Source organism: Pteropus medius, unplaced genomic scaffold (genome assembly GCF_902729225.1).
Source record: "Pteropus medius unplaced genomic scaffold, Ma_sr-lr_union100, whole genome shotgun sequence".
Taxonomy (NCBI): Eukaryota; Metazoa; Chordata; class Mammalia; order Chiroptera; family Pteropodidae; genus Pteropus; species Pteropus medius.
Window position 1 is genome coordinate 13,830,736 of NW_024345601.1, and position 19,945 is coordinate 13,850,680.

General features: G+C 36.3%; 1 protein-coding gene and 1 pseudogene across 4 annotated transcripts in view; both read left to right on the forward strand.

The window, feature by feature from the left end:
* The first annotated feature begins 5,688 nt into the window (after nucleotides 1-5,688).
* LOC120612030 (uncharacterized) lies at nucleotides 5,689-5,807 on the forward strand (annotated as a pseudogene).
* Nucleotides 5,808-14,220: 8,413 nt separating this feature from the next.
* Nucleotides 14,221-19,945, forward strand: part of SLC35F5 (solute carrier family 35 member F5) — a 34,110-nt gene continuing 28,385 nt past the window's right edge. The window contains exons 1-4 of one of the 4 annotated variants that reach the window (XM_039874514.1): nucleotides 14,221-14,484; nucleotides 15,251-15,341; nucleotides 15,463-15,604; nucleotides 19,211-19,354. In XM_039874514.1, the coding sequence (XP_039730448.1) occupies nucleotides 14,445-14,484; nucleotides 15,251-15,341; nucleotides 15,463-15,604; nucleotides 19,211-19,354 (417 nt within the window). In that variant the 5' untranslated portion in view covers nucleotides 14,221-14,444. Of the gene's footprint in view, nucleotides 14,485-14,713; nucleotides 14,844-15,250; nucleotides 15,342-15,462; nucleotides 15,605-19,210; nucleotides 19,355-19,945 lie in introns of those variants that run through there. The other 3 variants (XM_039874516.1, XM_039874517.1, XM_039874515.1) reach the window with 3 other exon arrangements.

Here is a 19,945-nt window from a genome sequence, read left to right on the forward strand (position 1 = left end):
AAATATATTTTCCCATTCAGGTGGTTGTTTCTTTACATTGTTGACAATTTCTTTTGCTGAGCAGAAGCTTTTTAGTGTGATGTAGTCCCCTTAGTTTATTTTAGCTATTACTTCTCTTGCTTTTGAGGTCAAATTCATAAAATCCTCTTTAAGTCCAAGGTCCTTGAGTTTAGTTCCTATGTTTTCTTCTACGCATTTTATTATTTCAAGTCTTATATTCAGGTCCTTAATCCATTTTGAGTTCATTTTGGTATTTGGTGATAAACAGCAGCCTAGTTTCATTCTTTTGCAGGTGGCTTTCCAGTTTTCCCAGCACCATTGACTGAGGAGGCTTTACTTTCTCTATTGTATGTTGTTGGCTTTTTTGTTGAAGATTATTTGCCTACATGAATATAGGTTTCTGGCCTCTCGATTCTGTTCCACTGGTCCGTGTGCCAATATCATGCCGTTTTGATGACTGTCACTTTGTAGCATAATTTGAAGTTGAGCAGAGTGATGCCTGCAGCCTCATTCTTTTTTCTAAGGATGGCTTTGGCAATTCAGGATCTTTTGTGTTTCCATACAAATCTCATGATCTCTTGATCTATTTCTTTAAAAAATGCATTTTGAAGGGATTGCATTAAATCTGCATAATGCTTTAGATAATATGGTCATTTTAACTACGTTGATTCTTCCAATCCAAGAACACAGAATATCTTTCCATTTCTTTGTATCTTCTTCGATTTCTTTTAATAGGGTCCTGCAGTTTTCATTTGACAGGTCTTTCATGTTTCGTTAAACTTATTTCTAGGTATTTTATTTTTGTTGCAATTGCAAAAGGAATTATTTTTTTCACTTCTTTTTCTGACACTTAGTTATTAGAGTATAGGAATGCTATGGATTTTTGAATGTTGATTTTTGTATCCAGAAACTTTACTGTATTTGGTTATTGTTTCTAGTAGTGTTCTTGTGGAGTCCTTAGGGTTTTCTATGTAGAGAATCATGTCATCCGCAAATAGTGACAGTTTGACTTTTTGTTTCCTATTTGGATGACTTTTATATCTGTCTCTTGCCTGATTGCACTCACTAGGAACTCCAATGTTATACTGAATAACAGTGGCGATAGTGGACAGCCCTGCCTTGTTCCTAATCTTAGAGGGAAGGTTTTAAGTTTTTCACCATTAAGTATAATGTTGGTTGAGGGTTTGTTATATATGGCCTTTATTATGTTAAAGTACTTTCCTTCTATACCAATTGTGTTAAGTATTTTGATCACAAATAGATGCTGTATCTGGTCAAAGGCTTTTATCTGCATCTATTGATATGATCATATGATTCTTATTTTTTAATTTGTTTATGTGGTGTATCACGTTATTCGATTTGCATATGTTGAACCATCCCGGTGCCCCTGGGATGAAGCCCACTTGATCGTGATGTATAATCTTTTTAATATGTTGCTGTATTTGGTTTGCTAGTATCTTATTTAGGATTTTTGCATCTGTGTTCATGAGAGATATTGGTGTGTAGTTTTCTTTTTGTGTGTTATCTTTGCTAGGTTTTGGTATCAGGGTAATATCGGCCTCATAAAATGTGTTGAGAAGTATTGCCTCCTCTTTGATTTTTCGAAAGAATTTGAGGAGAGTGGGTATTAAGTCTTTGAATATTTGGTATAATTCACTGGTGAAGCCATCTGGTCTTGAACTTTTACTTTTTGGTAAGTTTTTGATAATTATTTCATTTCCATACTGCTGATTGGTCTATTTATTTTCCCGTTCTTCTTGATTCAGTCTAGGAAGGTTGTATTTCTGTAAATACTGGTCCATTTCTTCTAAGTTATTAAATTTGGTGTTATATACTTTTTCATAGTATTCTTATATGATCCTTTGTATTTCTGCAGTGTCTGTCATAATTTCCCCTCTTTCATCCCTAATTTTGTTTATTTGTGTCCTTTCTCTTTTTTCTTTAGTGAGTCTAGCCAGGGAGTTGTCAATTTTGTTATCCTTCTCAAAGAACCACCTCTTCGTTGCATTTATTTTCTCTATTATTTTTTTGTTTTCAATTTCATTTATTTCTGCTCTAATTTAGATGATTTCTTTCCTTCTGCTGACTTTAGGCTTCATTTGTTCTTCCTTTTCTAGTTTTTAAAGATGAAGCGTTAGGTTGTTTATTTGGGCTCATTCTTGTTTTTGGAGATAGGCCTGTAATGATATGAACTTTCCTCTTATGATTGCTTTTACTGTGTCCCAAAAGTTTTGCTATGTTTTAGTATCACTATCATTCATTTCTATGTATCTCTTGATCTCTCTTTTATTTCTTCTCTGGCCCAATTATTCTTCAGTAGCATGTTGTTTAATTCCCTTGTATTTGTAGTTCTTCCCACTTTCTTTTTGCAATTGATCTGTAGTTTCAAAGCATTAAGATCAAAGAATATGGTTGGTATGATTTCAACCCTCTTATATTTGTTGAGGCTATATCTGTGTCCCAGAATGCGGTCGATTCTTGAGAATGTTCCATGTGCACTAGAGAAGAAGGTATAAGCAGCTGTTTTGGGATAGAAGGCTCTGTAAATGTCAATTATGTCCAGTCGTTCTAATGTATCATTTAAGGATGTTATTTCTTTACTGATTTTATGTTTGGATGATCTGTCCATATTTGACAATGGGGTATTTAGGTCCCCTACTAAATAGTGTTTTGGTCTGTTTCTCCCTTTAGTTCTGTTAGTAACTGCTTTACATATTTTGGGGCTCTCTGATTGGGAGCATAGATATCAATAAGTGTCATGTCTTCTTGGTATATGATTCCTTTTATCATTGTGAAGTGTCTCTCAGTATCTTTCTTTACCTTTTTTATTTTAAAGTCTATATCATCTGATATTAGTACAGCCACTCTCACTTTTCTCTGAATGCCGTTCGCTTGAAATATCATTTTCCATCCTTCCACTTCGAGTCTATATTTGTCTTTGGAGCTGAGATATGTCTCCTGGAGGCAGTATATGATTGGGTTTTGATTCTTGATCCTTTCTGCAACTCTGTGCCTTTTTATTGGTGAGTTCAGTCCATTTTCATTTAGGGGGATTATTGAAATATGAGGTCTTCTTATAGCCATTTTATCTTTTGCTTTCTGGTAGCTCGGTGTTTCCATTGCTTCCTTGTCCTTGTGTTTCTGTTTTCTTTATTTTGGTGGCTTTTGTGGGTTTCTCCTCTGGTTCTTCTTGTTTTATGTTATATATTTTAGTTCTGAATCTTTGGTGTGTGGTGACCATTACGAATATGTAAAGGATAATTATAGATATACAGTCGTCCATTTTCTTCTGTGCTTGCCTTATCTCCATTCCCCTTTGCGAATTTGGATCTTCGAATCCCCCTCTTTTCAGTCATTGTTTTCTCAAATTGTCCCTATGTATGCTGAATGTTCATTACTGTACTACTATAGCAATTGTCTTCTTATTGTTTAAGCTTATAATGCCCTGTTCTTAGTAAGGGTTGCACTCCTCTGCTTCTATTTGCCTGATAGTCACTTTACTCCTAATTGTGTGTGTGTGTGTGTGTGTGTGTGTGTGTGTGTGTGTTTTGTGTGTGTGTGGTTTTTGTTTTAGGCAAGCTGACCTCTTTCAGTATTTCCTGTAGTGCAGGCCTCGTAGTGGAGAATTCTCCCAATTTTTGTATGTCTGGAAAGGTCTTTATTTCTCCTTCATATCTAAAGGAGAATTTTAGCTGGATACATTATTCTAGGCTGGTAGTTCCTTTCACTTAATATTTTGAATATGTGATTCCATTCCTTTCTGGCTTCTAAGATTTGTGCTGAGAAGTCCGATAACAATCTCATAGGTTATTCTTTATAAGTTACCATTTTTTTCTCCCTGGCTGCCCTGAGAATTCTGTCTTTATCATTGATTTTTGATAATTTTAATACAATGTGTCCCTGTGAAGGCCTTTTTGGGTTGAGATAATTGGGTGTTCTGTTGACTTCTTGAATTCTAAGCTCCAGCTCATTCCTTAGATTTGGGAAATTCTCGTCAACTATTTATCTGAAAATGCTTTCTAGTTCCTGCTCCTTTTCCTTGCCTTCAATATGCCTATTATTCTTATGTTTCCTCTCCTGTCAGCTAGTTCTTGTATTTCTCTTTCATTATTTTTTATTCTTTGGTTTCTCTCTTTTTCTTTCTGCTTTATTTCTAGATTTCTGTCTTCGATATCACTGATCCTTTCCTCCATTTGGTCGACTCTATTTCCCAAGCTTGCTATTTAATTTTTCAACTCTCGTAGTGTGTTTTTTATTTCCAGAAGATCTATTCGGTTCTTTTTGAGAGTTTCGACCTCCTTACTAAAGAACTCATTCTGCTCATGTAGTTGTTTTTTTCAATTCCTGAAATTCTTGATATGACTCATTTCAGAACTCACTGAGTTTTTTCAGCAGTACCATCCTGAATTCACTGTCATTTAAATTGCATATTTCTATGTCTGTAAACTTATTTTCTGGAGGTTTTTCTCTTTCTTTCTGAGATGCCTTGTCCCCTTGGTTGTTCATAGTGTTAAATGGTATAACACTTTGCTTCAGCATTAATGGAAATGTATTCTGCTTTTTATTCCAAAAGAAGATTTATTATATAAAGGTCTCTCTTAAGCCTGTTGCGAAGAAGGTGCTTTTCTTTTGGTTTCTAGTAGGTGGCGTCTAAGCCTCTTGGATCCCTGCTTTATATAAAGCCTTAATAATGCCTTTATATTTTCTTGTAGTTATTTAATCACACTCGCTACCCTGCATTTCAGTTCCTGTCAGTGTTAGCGACAGTTTCAGTAGCATTTGCTCAGATTCCCCTGAGGCTCCGTGGTGATTGGTCTCGGAGGGTATGGGGATGAGGCTCTCTGGGTTTGAGGTTGGGGCCTGCGGCTCAGCCTCGGTTTTGCAACGACAGCTGGTAAAAATCAACTGTTGTTTCTCTGCTGACCTCTCTCTCCTCTCTGCTTTCTGCCCTGATGAGTGGGCCTTGCCGCTGGCTGCGTGGAACTCACAACTCTCCCAGGCAATGCTGTTCAGGGAACTCATTGCATTTTCTCCCTTACCCCTCCTCCTACAGGGAGCTCCTTGCCTGTGATAGGCAGTTTATTTCTTTCCCTCAGTCCACCGCCGGGGGTTCTGACCTGTGGTAGCTCTTATGTGCAGATCCCATGCTCAGATGTGTTGGTGTGCAGTTTGGATTTTTTGTTGTTGCTGAGTTTTAGATGTTCAGCTTATTGTCGTTTCAAGGGAAGAGATCTGGGGACGTCTTTCACTTCACCATGTTTTTCCAAACGCCACAATTAATCTTTATTGTCTCATAATTTTTAAAAACATTTTGCTTCAACCTGGATCTAAGTAAGGTCCATATATGGCAATTGATTTTTGTTTCTCTAAAAATCCTTCACTATAGTTTCCTCTTCCTTTTTTTCTCCCTTTCAAATTATTTAAGAAACTGTATTAATTGTCCTGAGTTTCCTACAGTCTAGATTTTAGTGTTGTTGAATATATTTTCCTATCACCTGTGTTTTCTGCAAACTGATGGTTAGATCAAGAGGATTGATTAATTTCAGGTTTGATGCATGGCAAAGCTATTTCGTACATGGTGGTGTATACTTTATCAGGACGCATGTCATATCAGGTTGTTTTTTGTTTTGTGATGTCCGCAGCCATTGACAATTATTCCCTAGATCCATTAATTAATTTGGGATTGCAGTCTATGACCATGCTACCCTGAATAAACTTGATCCTATCTGATCTTGGAAGCTAAGCAGGGTGGGGCCTAGTAAGTACTTGGATGGGAGACCACCTACGAAGACCAGGTGCTGTAGGCATGAAAAATAAAAAAAAGTAAAGGATTGTAAGCTGACAAGTTCCTTGCAATCTGTGAGGTCAACCAAGGGTTGCCTCGCCTAGAAAAAAAAATTAGGGGTTGCAAAATGGAGGTTGTATCAGTTAACTATTAGCATATAAAAAAAGATTAAAGAATCTCAGTGGCATATAATAATAAATATTTATTTAGCTTATTTATCATCACTCATATCTCATCTTGTTAGCCAAAGCAAGTCATATGGCCATATCCAAAGTCAACAGTTGGCAATGTAGTACTGCCTCCAATAGGAGGTAAAGAGCCAGGCTGCAGGCCAATATCCTGTGTATGACCTTTCAAGCCTGACCACAGGCAATTACAAGGCTTTATCTAGCAGGCCTCATGGGAAGAAGCTGTCCTCCCCAGGTCCGACTTAGTATATCAAAATTTATTGCAATTACTATTCTGATTTTGCTCAAATTGTCCCATCTTTTGTTAGTAGGAACTTTGTGAAGTTGCTCCTGAATCTTTTCAACATGACCAAGTAATCTTTGATAGCTCCCTTGCTTCAGGTATGAGAAGATGCTCCAGACCTGAAATTAGGCATTCAACACTTACTTTGATAATATATAGACAGATCCAGTGGTGGAGTATCAACTTAATTTTTAATATATCTGAAGGTTTTATTTTTAGTTGTTGAAAGATTAAGTAATTTTGTTACCAAGACAACTTATATATAAAATATGCTTTAAAAATTCAAATTATTTAATATGATGCTGTGATTGTTTTCACTGTATTTCTGAAGGAAACCAAGCCATATTTGGTGAGGGCTGACTTCAGAGAGAATAAGAAAAGAAGATCACCATCATGTCTCATGTCAGCTTCGTCTCCTCTTCAGTCTAGAAACAAGAGCAATGTGACATCTTACTATCAATGCCAAGAACTGGAATTCATCTTTGGCTTTAACCAAACCTTCAACAAGTACTAATTGAGCTCTAATATTGTATAAAAGCAACCAGCTGGGCTCTGTGTGAAATACAGAAGAAATACATGAGAAAAATAAAACATGTTCCCTGCTTATATAGTCAAGCTGGAGAGAAAAGATAAACACAGGAAGAATTAGATTATGACCCAGGATAATATGTAATTATGTGTTCAAACAAGTGGTACTAATACTTCTTGCTATTGCATTTCGGAGGAGAGATTAATTAGCTTAGTATGATCTAAGATGGATCTATGGAGGGGTTGTTTCTAGATCCAAACCTTCAAGAATGAGTGTCATTTCCTAAGGTTGAGAATGAAGTGTGTGGAGAAACATGTGAGCAGTTACAAAGGTGAAAATAAAAATGGCATAGAGATAAGTGGGGAGGCTAGCCACCTTGCAATGGAGGGCTCAGGCTGGGAAGTTGGGCAGATACATTTGGAACACATGAACCAGAATCAGTCGCTTGGCAAATTTGAATGTTAGGCTGAAGAGATTGGATTTAGAAAATCATCTGTGCCCTTCAACTCAGGTGTCAAGGTCTTTGCTGTTAACGAGTAGCTAGCATATTTATTTCTGGAAAAAAAATCCAGGCATACGATTTAATTAAGAACTATCAGAGTTTTAAGTGGAAAAGAAAACATACAGAATAGAGACTTAAGTGAATGGCAAGATAATGAGGTAGTAAACTCAAAGAGGGAAGTCCATTTATTTAACAAATATGTATTGAATACATATATGTGAAAGTCATGTGCCAGGCACTGAAGATAGAGAACATTATTCATTAAACACTTATTAATGGCCTGAATAATTGAAGAAGAATTAATACCTTCATGTAGATGACTTAATAATTCAATCCATTAAGAGTAGAATCTCAGGCTATGTAAGTCCAGTGAAGAATATATTTTTTGTCATGATTGCCTTTTCGAACATCTCCGATGATCTCATGCATTTGGGTGCCTACTCTACCACAAATGTGTAATGCAAAACATGAAAAGTAAATGGATCTCCTTCAAACTGTTAATCTCTTTCTCTATTCTCTTTTATTCCTGGACTTTAAGAGCTCCCAGGGAACAATAACTACAAGAGTTCTGAAAAGTTGAGGACGATGGCTCCAACAACATTAACTGCAGGCCAGCTACTCTGGAGCAGGGGGCTTCATTAAAATTTGTCAGGGAGAATTTGTCATGCATCCATTCCATCAGTATTTACTGATGTATTAGTATTTACTAACTGAGTTTCTTCTATCCTTTAGATACTGACCTAGTTGCTAGGGATGCAGCAGTGAACGGGACAGAAAAAGTTTCTGTACTCACAGAGCTGATATTCTGATTGAAAGCAAACAAATAAATAAATATATACTGTATTTTCGATTAGTGGTAAGTGCTATGAAAAAGGTATAAAGCAAAGTAGGAGCATAAAGAGTGATGAGAGAGAGAGAGAGAGAGAGAGTGTGTGTGTGCGCGCGTGTGTGTGTGTGTGTGTGTGTGTGTGTGTGCAGGGGTGGGGTGAATGGTAGGTCCATTTACTGAGATGGTGAAAGGTTGGGAGAGAAGGAGGTTTGGCACTCATTAAATATTTGTTAAATGACCCAATGAATCAAACAATCAGTGATGCTCCAAACTTGGGGTGATGGGGATGATGAGTAGTTGACTTCTTAACTATTACGAGATGATAAGAACATATAATAGTCAGGATCATTCTAGATCACGTTAGAACTTTTAGAATCTCAGGTGTTGGAAGTATAGAAACCTTTGAAGAAATACAGAATATTGAGGAGTGCCATGCAGAAAAAAATTAAACTAGCAATCTAAAAGAATTAGCACTGGACTAGAAGTCAGAACATTTTAAGGACTTGAGGTGAGGGATGGAAAAAAGAATTAGGCATTTCACCCTAAGGCCTCTGACATTTACCTTAACCACGTTCTTCTATGATCTACCATGTTAGAGGTTTGAGGAAGAATGGAAAAGTAAATTTTCTCTTGACAGCGCAGGAATAAGCAATTATACACTGTCCCTTCAGCTGGAGCAGGAAGTTAGAGAATCTCTCCATTCCAGTTTCATAGGCTTTCATCCAAATGTCGCTTTGGCATATGTTGCCTAGTAAGAAAAGCACAACACTTCCTTAATTGGCTTAATTCCATCTCACACATGAACTTTGATGTAGCTACATAAGTAAATCATGTTTATAGCCATCTGGCAGAGGTGTAATTTCCATTCCAGGAAACTATCATTCACTTTTGTTTTCTGTGTGCATTCAAGCAACCGTCAAGCCAAAGTTAATTTTTTGTACAATATTTTATATATATAATTTTTAAATTCTTTACTTTGAAAAAGTGTATAGAACAATTGCCAATAATAGCACAATGATCTCTCATACACTTGTCCTCTGGATTCTCTAATCGTTAGCATTCTATCATGTTTACTTTATCACTATCTCTTTATAGCTATACATACATATAAATGTTTACAGCTATGCATACATATAAATGCACATACACATACATTATTATTACTACTATTCATATTGTTGAACCATTTAAGAGTAAGTTGCAGATACCATAACTCTTTACTCTTTCCTGGTGTATCTCCTATGAACAAGAACATTGTCTTACATAACCACAGAATAATGACCAAATACAGTATATTTAACTTTTGATAATATTGCCATCTAATGTACAGTCTATATTCAAATTGCACCAATTGTTTCAATAATAGTTGATGTAGCATTTTTCTCTTCTGACCCATTAAATTGTGTTTAGTTGCCATCTTATGACATATTTGATGCCTCTCTCTCTTCCTATCTCTACAGTCAGGGCTTTTATATTAAGATATGGATCTGTCTTTCTCTTAAACACCAATTATTTAGTACCTGTTAAATGGTTAGGATTTTATTAGGTCAGGGGAGGACAAAAAGAAGTAGAGATGAAATTTCCTAGTAGGTCATTTCTTGAGAAGGCAACATTCTCATTCATGAAATGACAAGACTATAAGAAAGGGAGGGAGGGAGAAATGGAAGGAAAGGAACAAAGAAAGAAAAAGAAAGAAAGAGAGAAGGAGAAAAGGAAGAGAAAGTGGGAGAGGATGCTAGAGAGCACACTTGTAGGGCCATGGTTAGCCATCAACTATCTGTGTCGGGCCCTGCATCTCTCTATTGGATACCAAAGTAGGAGTGCAGTCTAGTCATCAAAAGTTTTTTAAACTCCCCATGTGATTCTACATTGGTCCCTAGGTTGAATATCGTACTGGAATCTAAAAACATTACAGTGAACAAAACCAGCTGCTCATCCTTGTTCATCCTTCTAATGTTGTCTGGACCTATTACTGTTTGTAGCTTCAAGACATCTAAATTGGCCACAAACACTTCATTCTAAGTGAGGATTCCCAGAGGTGGAAACCTCCATGGAGGATATAGTTTACTGTTCAGTAAATCTGGGAGTAACATATTTCCATTCATTGAGCAGAGATGTCATAACCTCAGCACTACTGACATTTTGGGCTGGGGCTATTTGGGGCACTATTGACATTTTTTATAAGGGGGCTGTCCTGTGCATTATAGGTATCTAGCAGTACTCACTAGATATCCCCTTGTGAGGACCAAAAAATGTCTCCAGAAGTTGCCAAATGTCCTTTAAGAGAGTAAAATCAGCCCATTGAGGACATTAGACTAAACTCCCCAAGGATAGGGGCTATTTCTGATTTATCTATTATTGTGCAGCAAGTAGTATATCTGGCACAGAGTAGGTATGTGATAAAAAGCAAGCTAATTAATCAAAGCACTAGATTTTTGCTAATTTGCTCTGTATTCCTACTATGTTCATATTGAATTATCTCACGGATTTCCCCAAGGAGTGAAGGAGGAAGGGCTGGGTTAACTCTATATATAATCTTTATGATGAAACTACATTTCAAAGTTCAGGCCTTATTTGACCAATTATAAAATGCAGACAAATAAATCCAGAACGATATGCAATTAATTTCAGAAAATTTATTATTTTCATTTAAGGAAGAAGATGATTGACAGTTTAAGTCTGGTGGGAAAGGTGGTAGGTGGAAGGCAGCTGAAACATTACACTGAAAATAGGAAAAGCGTGTGTGGAATATGCAGAAGGCTGGTTTTAAAGCTCCTGGTGGAGTGATCGACTTGTCCTGTGAGGGAAACTGAAGGGTCAATCATGCTAAACTGAAAAACAAATGCACATTGTGAAAAACAATCTTTTAATTGGTTTATTTTTATCAGACAAGAGAGGCGTGGAAAAATTGTGTGTATGTAAAATTACCATATTTAAAATACTATCTTAATCTGGTTTAGCATGTTGGTAGAGGGGGAGGATATGGGTAGGGGGCCAGGAGATATGTGGGAACTCTATACTTTCTGCTCAATTTTTCTGTGAACCTAAAATCATTCTAAAAAAAAAATAGTCTATGGAAAAAATATTATCTCAACATTTGCTTAGTTTAGTGGATTCTAACCACATTTTTCAAAATTTCCTATTTCACATGTCCTTCTCATACTTAATGACCTCAAAAATCATAGTGTTTCAGTGATAACAGCTGCTCCAAGGAGCCATTAATGAGAAAAACTTCTGGCGGGGGAAGAAGCTGAAGTTAAGGTCATTCTAAAATTAGAATTTTTCTGAGAGGTTTGGCTGCCTGGTCTTCAACTTCCTGATTTTGAAAAGTCCCTAATTTATATCTTAATTGAACTGCAGTTAAAATCCATTAAAAACACAATAAAGAGCACTCTGGAAGGTGAAGCAGCACTCTAGGTATTTTTGATTTTGCAAGACTCTGCTTTTGAAATCTATCCTAATATTATCCATATATGCAATAGATCAATGCTTAATATATATATATATGTGTGTGTATGTGTGTGTGTGTGTGTATATATATATATATATATATATATATATATATATATATATATAAAATTTATGGAGGCAAATTAAGAATATTTTCAACAGGACTTATATTTCCCTACCTCCTATGAGGCAGGTTCTTGTTGCTATACCCTATCATTAGTTGATTCTCAATTCACCTCATTTACCAGCATCAAGTAGCACTCTAATCCACTTTGCCACCTATTAATCCTATTTCATGTTTCTCCTGCCCCCAACCTGGAATAGTTGACGACTACTTTTACCTTTGATATTCTTTAGTGGCTGTTACAGATAACACACATAATTCTGTAATAATACAGTACGAAATACTGTTTTGTAATTTCTGTTCGGTCCCTACATTTCTACATGCTCAACCAGTTTTATTGATTCAACAAAGATGTGTATGTTTCAGGTACTCTTAGGAATGAAAAATATGCAGATTGCCTCTTGTAGGGACAATATTTAATAATCTTCCTGTCAATACCAATTTATCGGCAAGTTCTATTTTCAAAATCTATCTTTCAAATCTGTCCATTTCTCTATATTTTCATGACTCCTTATCCACAACACTGTCATCTCTCTTAGAACTCCCATAATAACCTTCCAATTTCTCTTTCCTCTTTACTCACCCTTCTATTCATTCTTCATATGTCATAAGGGTTGGGAGGCTGAGTGAAAAAGGTGAAGAGATTGAGAAGTGCAAATTGGTAGTTACAAAATAGTCACAGAAATGTAAAGTACAGCATAATGAATATAGTCAATAATCTTGTAATAACTATGTATAGTCCCAGGTGGATACTAGACTAATTGGGAGATCACTCTGTAAATTATGTAAATGTCTTACCACTATGTTGTACACCTGAAACTAATATAAAATAATATCGAATGTCAACTAAATTGAAAAATCAAAAAGCAAACAAACAAAATATATGGGGACAAAAGAAAGGAATGCTGAGGGTCAATATGGTGTCACAGCAGAAACTACACCAAGGTCTATTGTTATAGAGTAGTCCAGTGGAATTTCTTTCAGAGAGTGCTGGGAAAAAACGTTAATAGAAAATGAACCTAAGATTAGGGACTACTTGAAGACAGTCTGCCAAGAATTACCTGTTGCATCACAGGAATGTTGCAGCATTGTCATTTAGTAGATGCTCAGAAAATAGGTGGTAATAATGTTAATTTACATTTACATACATTTACAAATTATTATTTGTATTATTTAAGAAACCGATAACAGTATCAGCATATTTATAGATGGGGAATTGTGGTACAGTAGAGAATAATAATCCTCAAGATTACATAACAAATTGTGGTCAGATTAAGAATTAGAACCCAGTGTTCCTGTTAGATACAGGAGGTTATTCATAATGCTATTATTTTTTCAGTCTATATATCATAAATCTAGCAAAAATGTTTAAACATCTTATGAGCCTGATGCCTTAAAGAAAGTTAATGAAAGAAAGAATAAAGCAGGTGGTGGAATAATTTGATTAATGTCTGCAACAAAATCCTCCCTGGAAAGTAATTTCAAGTATATGGTTAAGGTTTTTCTACTCTGTGACAGGTTTCTGAATGATTTATTAAGTGCTTCAAGCTGATAGTTTATTGGAAACTGAATGGATAAACACAAAGCCCATTGGTATTGTTTTGTCATTTGAATGCATACTCAATTTCAGTAAACGGGAGATTTAAAAGGTAAGTAATACACCATATCATGACTACAGATGTAAGAAAATTTAATTTCTTCGCATCTGATAAAGATGTTATAATCGCACTGGTGGTAGACAACCCTAGTTAAGTTACAAAACCTTTTTGCCTCGTTTTTGTTTTCTAAATACAAATCAGGACGCTGGCCAAGCATTTTTTTCTTGGGATATTCAAAAGATGGTTAAGAAAAATCTAGTTTTATAATTACTAACACTTGAGGAGCTGTACTATATGTGCTATGAATTATCTAAGACCTTCACATTTGTACACTCATGTAATCCTGGCACACTCACAAAAAAAATAGATGAGGCAAGTATTATTCATTACACCCACTTCTCAGGTAAGGAAACGGCCTGGGAGGTGAAGTAGCTTGCCTTAGAGACACGGCTTGTAACTCCAACAGCTGGGGTCTGATTTACATACAAAAGTTTCCAGAAAGCAAAAGTTCTCCTAAGACACTTTGCTTTTAGGCCCTCTCCTCGACAAAGGGATATCGAAAAGTTTCGTGGACGAACTTTGTAAGAAATAGAATTGATGGCTCTTGTTCTAGTGCAGGGTCATCCGGAGGCTCGGCCACTTCCCTCTTCTTTCGCTCCGCCCAGCCACGGACGTCCGCTTCCCCCTTCCTCTCTCTACCGTGCCCTGCTCCACTTCTTACACGGTCCGCTCCTCCCCAGCATCACCGCTGTGTCTCCACACTCTGCGCCACCGAAGCCGCCTGGAGACATACCCGCGAGCAGCCCAGCGTCGCGCCGCCGTGACGTAACTCTTACGCCACCGTCTTCGGGCCGGGGGGGCGGGACCGCGGGGCTGGCTGACCGGCCGGGGGCGGAGCCAGGGCCGGGGCCGGGGCTAGGGTCCAGCTCCGGGCCTCCGCGGCCATCGCTGCCTGTGAGGTTTCTTTTCCTTGCCAGCTCCCCGCCCTCTCGGCCCGAGTGGGGCTGGGTGGCGTCGGCAGCCTAGCCCGGAGGGGCACCGCGGCTTCAGAGGCTGGACCTCCAGAGCAGCGCGATGTCAGGCGCCGCGACGGCTCTGTGAGTCCAAGGCCGCGGCCGTGGCGCTGGGAGGCGGCAGGGCCGGGCCGAGTCCGCTAATGGTGCCGCCACGACGCCATCGCGGGGCAGGAAGGCCAGGTAGGCAGGAGGGCCCCGAAAGCACCCGGAGCCCAAACTGGGACCGAGTGCCCGTGAACAGTCTCACCTCCAGCCCTTGGTGGCAGCCTAAGTGCCTTGACCAATATGGTAACGGTCTGTAGGGCGGAGTGAGGGGGAGACTGACAGGGGAGAGCGAGCTGGATCCAGACTCTGGCAATTAAGAGAGCTATTGCTGCACCGCCCCTTAAGGGCTTTAACTCACTCCCCCGGGAGGCGTCACTGGCTTAACTTTTTTTTCCCCCTCTCTCCAAAAAGGGAGGATTCCCTTTAACAGCTGTTTCCTCACTGCTTTCGTGAATTTCTATTTCCATCTAAAATATCTAGATATAGTGACAGAGGTGGGTGGAAAAGAGTGTAGTATCCTTTCCCTTTACCACGTGAGTGATTGGAAACGTGCCCCCCAAGACTCAGAGCAAATCACTTTCTCTCAATCGAACTCCACTGGAGACGATCAAGGGCAGAATAGACACTTAGACGCGTGTCTAGACGTCCCCTGGGGTGGATTCCTCTGGAGAGAGAGGCGAATGGAGTTCTGTATAAAACTCGGAGAAGCTATTTCTAGTATTTAGCTCCTCTTAAATATGCAGTTTGTTGAATATTGCTTTTTTTTTTCTGTACCGTGTACTTCTCTGAGTATAATTTGAAGTCTAGAGAATAATGTCAATTATATTTAACACTCTTTGGTGTATTTCTTTCATTTGCGTTTATTTTAAAGATGATTAAAAAGTTCTTCACCTCCGTTTAGGTGCGCTGAGTTCTTCACCTCCGTTTAGACTCAGATCTGCCAAGTTTTCGGGCATTGCTCTTGAAGATCTCAGAAAGGCCTTGAAAGTAAGGTAAATTTTGCACCTTTTATTTGCTGTGTGACTTTGAAACAGATATTTCTGTTATACTAATTTTCTCATTTTTATATGGTTATTAAAAACAAAAATTCTCTCCGTATTTTCTAAAAAACAGACTGCAAATGGTGTGTGTATTTATCATGAACCGAATGAATTCTCAGAGCAGTGGTTTCACTCAGCGCAGGCGAATGGCTCTTGGGATTGTTATTCTTCTACTTGTCGATGTAATATGGGTCGCATCCTCAGAACTTACTTCGGTATGTAATCCTTGTCTTGGAATGATGTTGCATTATAATATTCCTGGTAATCTGTAGTATCTCTAGTCATTACTGTTGTGCATGCTTACTGAAAGCAGTATTTTAAATATCGAATGGTTTGTTTTCTTTGATGTTGAATTAATGTCAACTCAAGTTGAAAATGAAAGGAGACTTGTTTTATAGTTCTCTTGGATCTTTTAGGGCTGGTTATTTAGAAAGTGTATTTAGAAAGTTATTTAGAAAGATATGCATATTTTCATAATGTTTGAAGATGTTTCTGGTTTTCTTACTTTTCTAAATTTCAATTCTTTCTCTATAAATATTGTTTTCTATTTATTGTTTTCTAGAACAATTATCTAGGATTCAAAACCATTTGTCGCCATTTAGTAGAATGTAAGAATGCTTTTGGATAAATGAGCAAAAGTTATCAGAATTTTCATGTACAGGTCACTTGTGCACATGCATGGCTGCATGCACATTTATCTGTTTGCCGATTCAAACATTATTGTTAAGTACAGTGATTGCCCCTAGTTAAATTTTGTTTTCTCTTTTTTTTGAGTTCACAAGTTAGTTTTTCTTCTTATATGGTTATTTAATTCTATTTGATTAATGATCCCAATAAAAAGACAGGCAAATTTATTTTCAGAAATTACTACATTTCAGTTTATGTGTTGCAATCTTAAGGCCAATATACAAAAGAAAACTAGCATTTATAAAATGACCTTAAATGTCAAAAAAAGCAGTTTGATACTGCTGGTCATCTCATAACATATCTAACTAATCATTTGACATATACAATGAATAAATAAATTTTTAGCTTTTTGGAATTAGTCTCTGGAATACAGCAGACCATTTATTTTGAACTCTTCTATAACCTTTCACTCTTTTATAACCTTTTTTTTTACATTAACATTATGTAGTTTACAAAGAAATCTCTTCAATGTTGACAGAGAACAAGCCTATCTTAAAATTTTTATTTTAGTTTTAAATAGTTAGGTTTTTATTAATCAGATAATAAAATGTAGGACAAAAGAGCTCCTGATTAAATTATAACTTAGCGATCCATATCTAAGCAAAATAAAAAAAAATACAACAAAAGAAGTATACTTATTTTTGAAAAAGTAAAATCTATTAGTAAGAGGATATTTTATAATTTCATTATTCAAGTGTCTATGTAATGGGTCTAATTTTTCAGTCAAATATGTTTATCAAACTTTCGAGATAAATTGTGTATTTCAAAATGAAAATCAGTTTTTGTTATGGAAAAATTTTAACATAAACAAAGTAGAATGGTATAATGAATTTTTATGTGTCCATTACTTACCTTTAACAGTTATCAGATTTTGTCAATCTTATCAACCCCTCTGCAACATTTTTTAAATACATTTTTATTTTTCAGTTATACTTGACATATAACATTATATTAGTTTTATCATAGCCAAATATTTTTCCTGGAATATTTCAAAGTGAATTCTATCTACTTATCTTTTCACCTAAATTTTTTTTCAAACTCATCTCAAACTGAAAAAGACTTAATTTTTTAAAACAAAATTACTATGCCATTAACATATCTATCAAAATTAATTATAATTTCTTAAAATCATTGGATACCTAATCTATATTTAACTTTCTCTGAAAATCTTTTTAGTTTAAGATCTAAACAAAGATCACAGATTGTATTTATTATAACTGTTAAGTCACTTTTATTCTTTAACTGTATTCTCTCCTTTTTTCTGTTGTCATGCCATTGATTTGTCAGAGAAACTTGGTCATTTTTCCTGTAGGCTAATTCACACTTAGTCCATTCGGGGTACAATAACAAGACTATCAAAAACTGGGTGAGCCAAGCAACAAGCATTTATTTCTCACAGTCGTGGTGGCTAGAAAGTCTAAAATCAAGGTGCCAGCAGTTTCGGTGTCTGGTGTGGAGCTGCTTCCTAGTTCTTACATGGCGCTCTTCTTACTGCGTCCTCACAAGGCAGAAGAGGTCGGAGAGCTCTCTGGGGTCTCTTTTATATGGCTCTACCCTCATGACCTATTCACCTCTCACAGACCTCATCTCCTAATACTACCACATTGGGAGTTAGGATTTTAACATGGATTTTGGGGGGACCCAAACATTTAATGTATAACACACACATTCTGGATTTGACTGATTGCTTCCTTAAGGTGTCATTTAACTTGATCCTCTTCCTCTTTTATTTCCTGTAAAATTGTAGTTAGGTATAAAATTGTCTTGATATAGTTTCAGTTTTTAGAGAAAAATAACCTTGGTGGTACTGGGTATTTCCTTTCACATTAGAGCATGAGGCATAAAGGCTGCAATTTATACTTTGTTGATGCCAATTGGAGTACTATAAAATAATTCCTCATCAACCATTAGGTAATAGTTGAATATCTTTACGATTATTGCCTATTTAATATTTCATTAGAGGTTGTAAAGTGGTGATTTTTCTAATGGTCATTTCTTCTGCATTTATTAGCTGGAATTCTTTAACAACTTTTCCACAATACTGTTTGGTTATCCTGAAACAGGTTTATTTAGGAAAGATTGAATAAATCTTGATTCTTTTCCATTATTAATTTTAAACTAATGTTGCCTAAAAACTTGCAGTAGTAACCATTGAGGGTTTTTTGCATATCATTATACATTCATGGATTTTTGTATAGTTGATATTTCAAACAACTGTAGATTTTTCTTTTGATGCTCAAACAGTCCTATCTTTGACAATTGGAAGGGAACCCCTTCCAATTTGCTCTAGTGTCCTTTTAATATGACCCCATTAATTTTTAGTATCCTATTTGCTTTGGCATGAGATACTCAGGCTCATCTGGTACATTTTCTACCCCATACTTAGATGTAGCCATTTCTTTAATAACCCGTGGTTTCTTTTGGTGCAAAATAGTTCATATCACCATCTGGATTCTAGAGGTGCTCATTCCTCCAGTAGTATCATTTTTTCTAGGCCTTTTCAGTGCACGTAACTAGGAAATTTTTTTTAGGAAAAAAAAAATCATGAGTTCATTCTTTCTAATTTAAACTAAGGTTACATGTTTTTGTATAACTTCCTAATATCACTAAATTTCATTCAGTTTTCTTCATAAATCATTCTGTTTCATTCATTGCCTTTTACTCTGAGCTATTCAGTCAGCTCTTCAAACAGCTCAAGAATAGCTTCTGAGGAAACTTCCATGACCTTTAAAATGATCTGTCTCCCTTTGGTACTCTCGTGGTACCGTCTATACCCCTATCATGGTTTCTTAGCACATTATGCTATGCATTCTTTATTTGTATCTCCTCCCAGGAAAGCCTGTCTTATTTTTCCTTAGCCCCTAGCATAAATACTTTTTCACAGTAGGTTTTCAGTGTATGTGAACAAAACTTTTTTTTACAAGTTGTTCCTGCTTCATTTGGGTATACCATCCTTTTTATGCAAGGCAGATACGATATTCAGAAATGAATCTAAAATATTTCTGTAATCTCTTTTGATCTTTCCCTTCCAAATGAACTTCTAGAATTAAAAGTCATGTCAGGCCTTATTTTATTGGAGATAAGTAATAAAGTTTAAAGTCATCTCATAGTTTATGTAACTTTTTCCTTTGCAGTATGTTTTCACTCAGTACAATAAACCATTCTTCAGCACCTTTGCAAAAACATCTATGTTTGTTCTGTACCTTTTGGGCTTTATTATTTGGAAGCCATGGAGACAACAGTGTACAAGAGGATTTCGAGGAAAGCATACTGCTTTTGTAAGTTTTAAATTTTAAGTGTTTGTTGGGGGGAGCATATATTTTTTCAAAGTTTAAAGATGTATTGATTTTTTGAAGGACAGTTCAATTTTAAGTTCAGTCGAATAAAGGTAGCATGATAAAAAAACTTTTTGTCTAAAATTTTAAATTTATTCTTCTAATCAATTTGGTATCAGAATATCTTGTTAGAAATCAAAGGTACATAATCAGTTTTTTTCCCTTACCTCATGACATCCTCTGAGTTGTTAAAATTTTTCGAGCTAGCAAAAATCAATTAATGTGGAGAAGATGATGAAACTAAGGAATAAGCAGACTATCTGGAGTCTTTGGTCGTTTGCAGATTGGATGAGTATCATCTAATTGCTTGTAAAGTTTATTGTAGAAGCAAAATAAATCAGGGTTTATATAATAAAATGAAAGCATATTTCAGGGCATGTTTCAGATGTTTGGCTAATCAGTCAAATTATATTCTTTTAATGATGTAACATAACATGCTGACCCATAAAAGTAGAAACTGAATTTCTGAGAATGAAGAATATAAAACTCATATCAATTCTTTTCCTTTTTAAAATTCTCTTTCCCTTTTTCTCT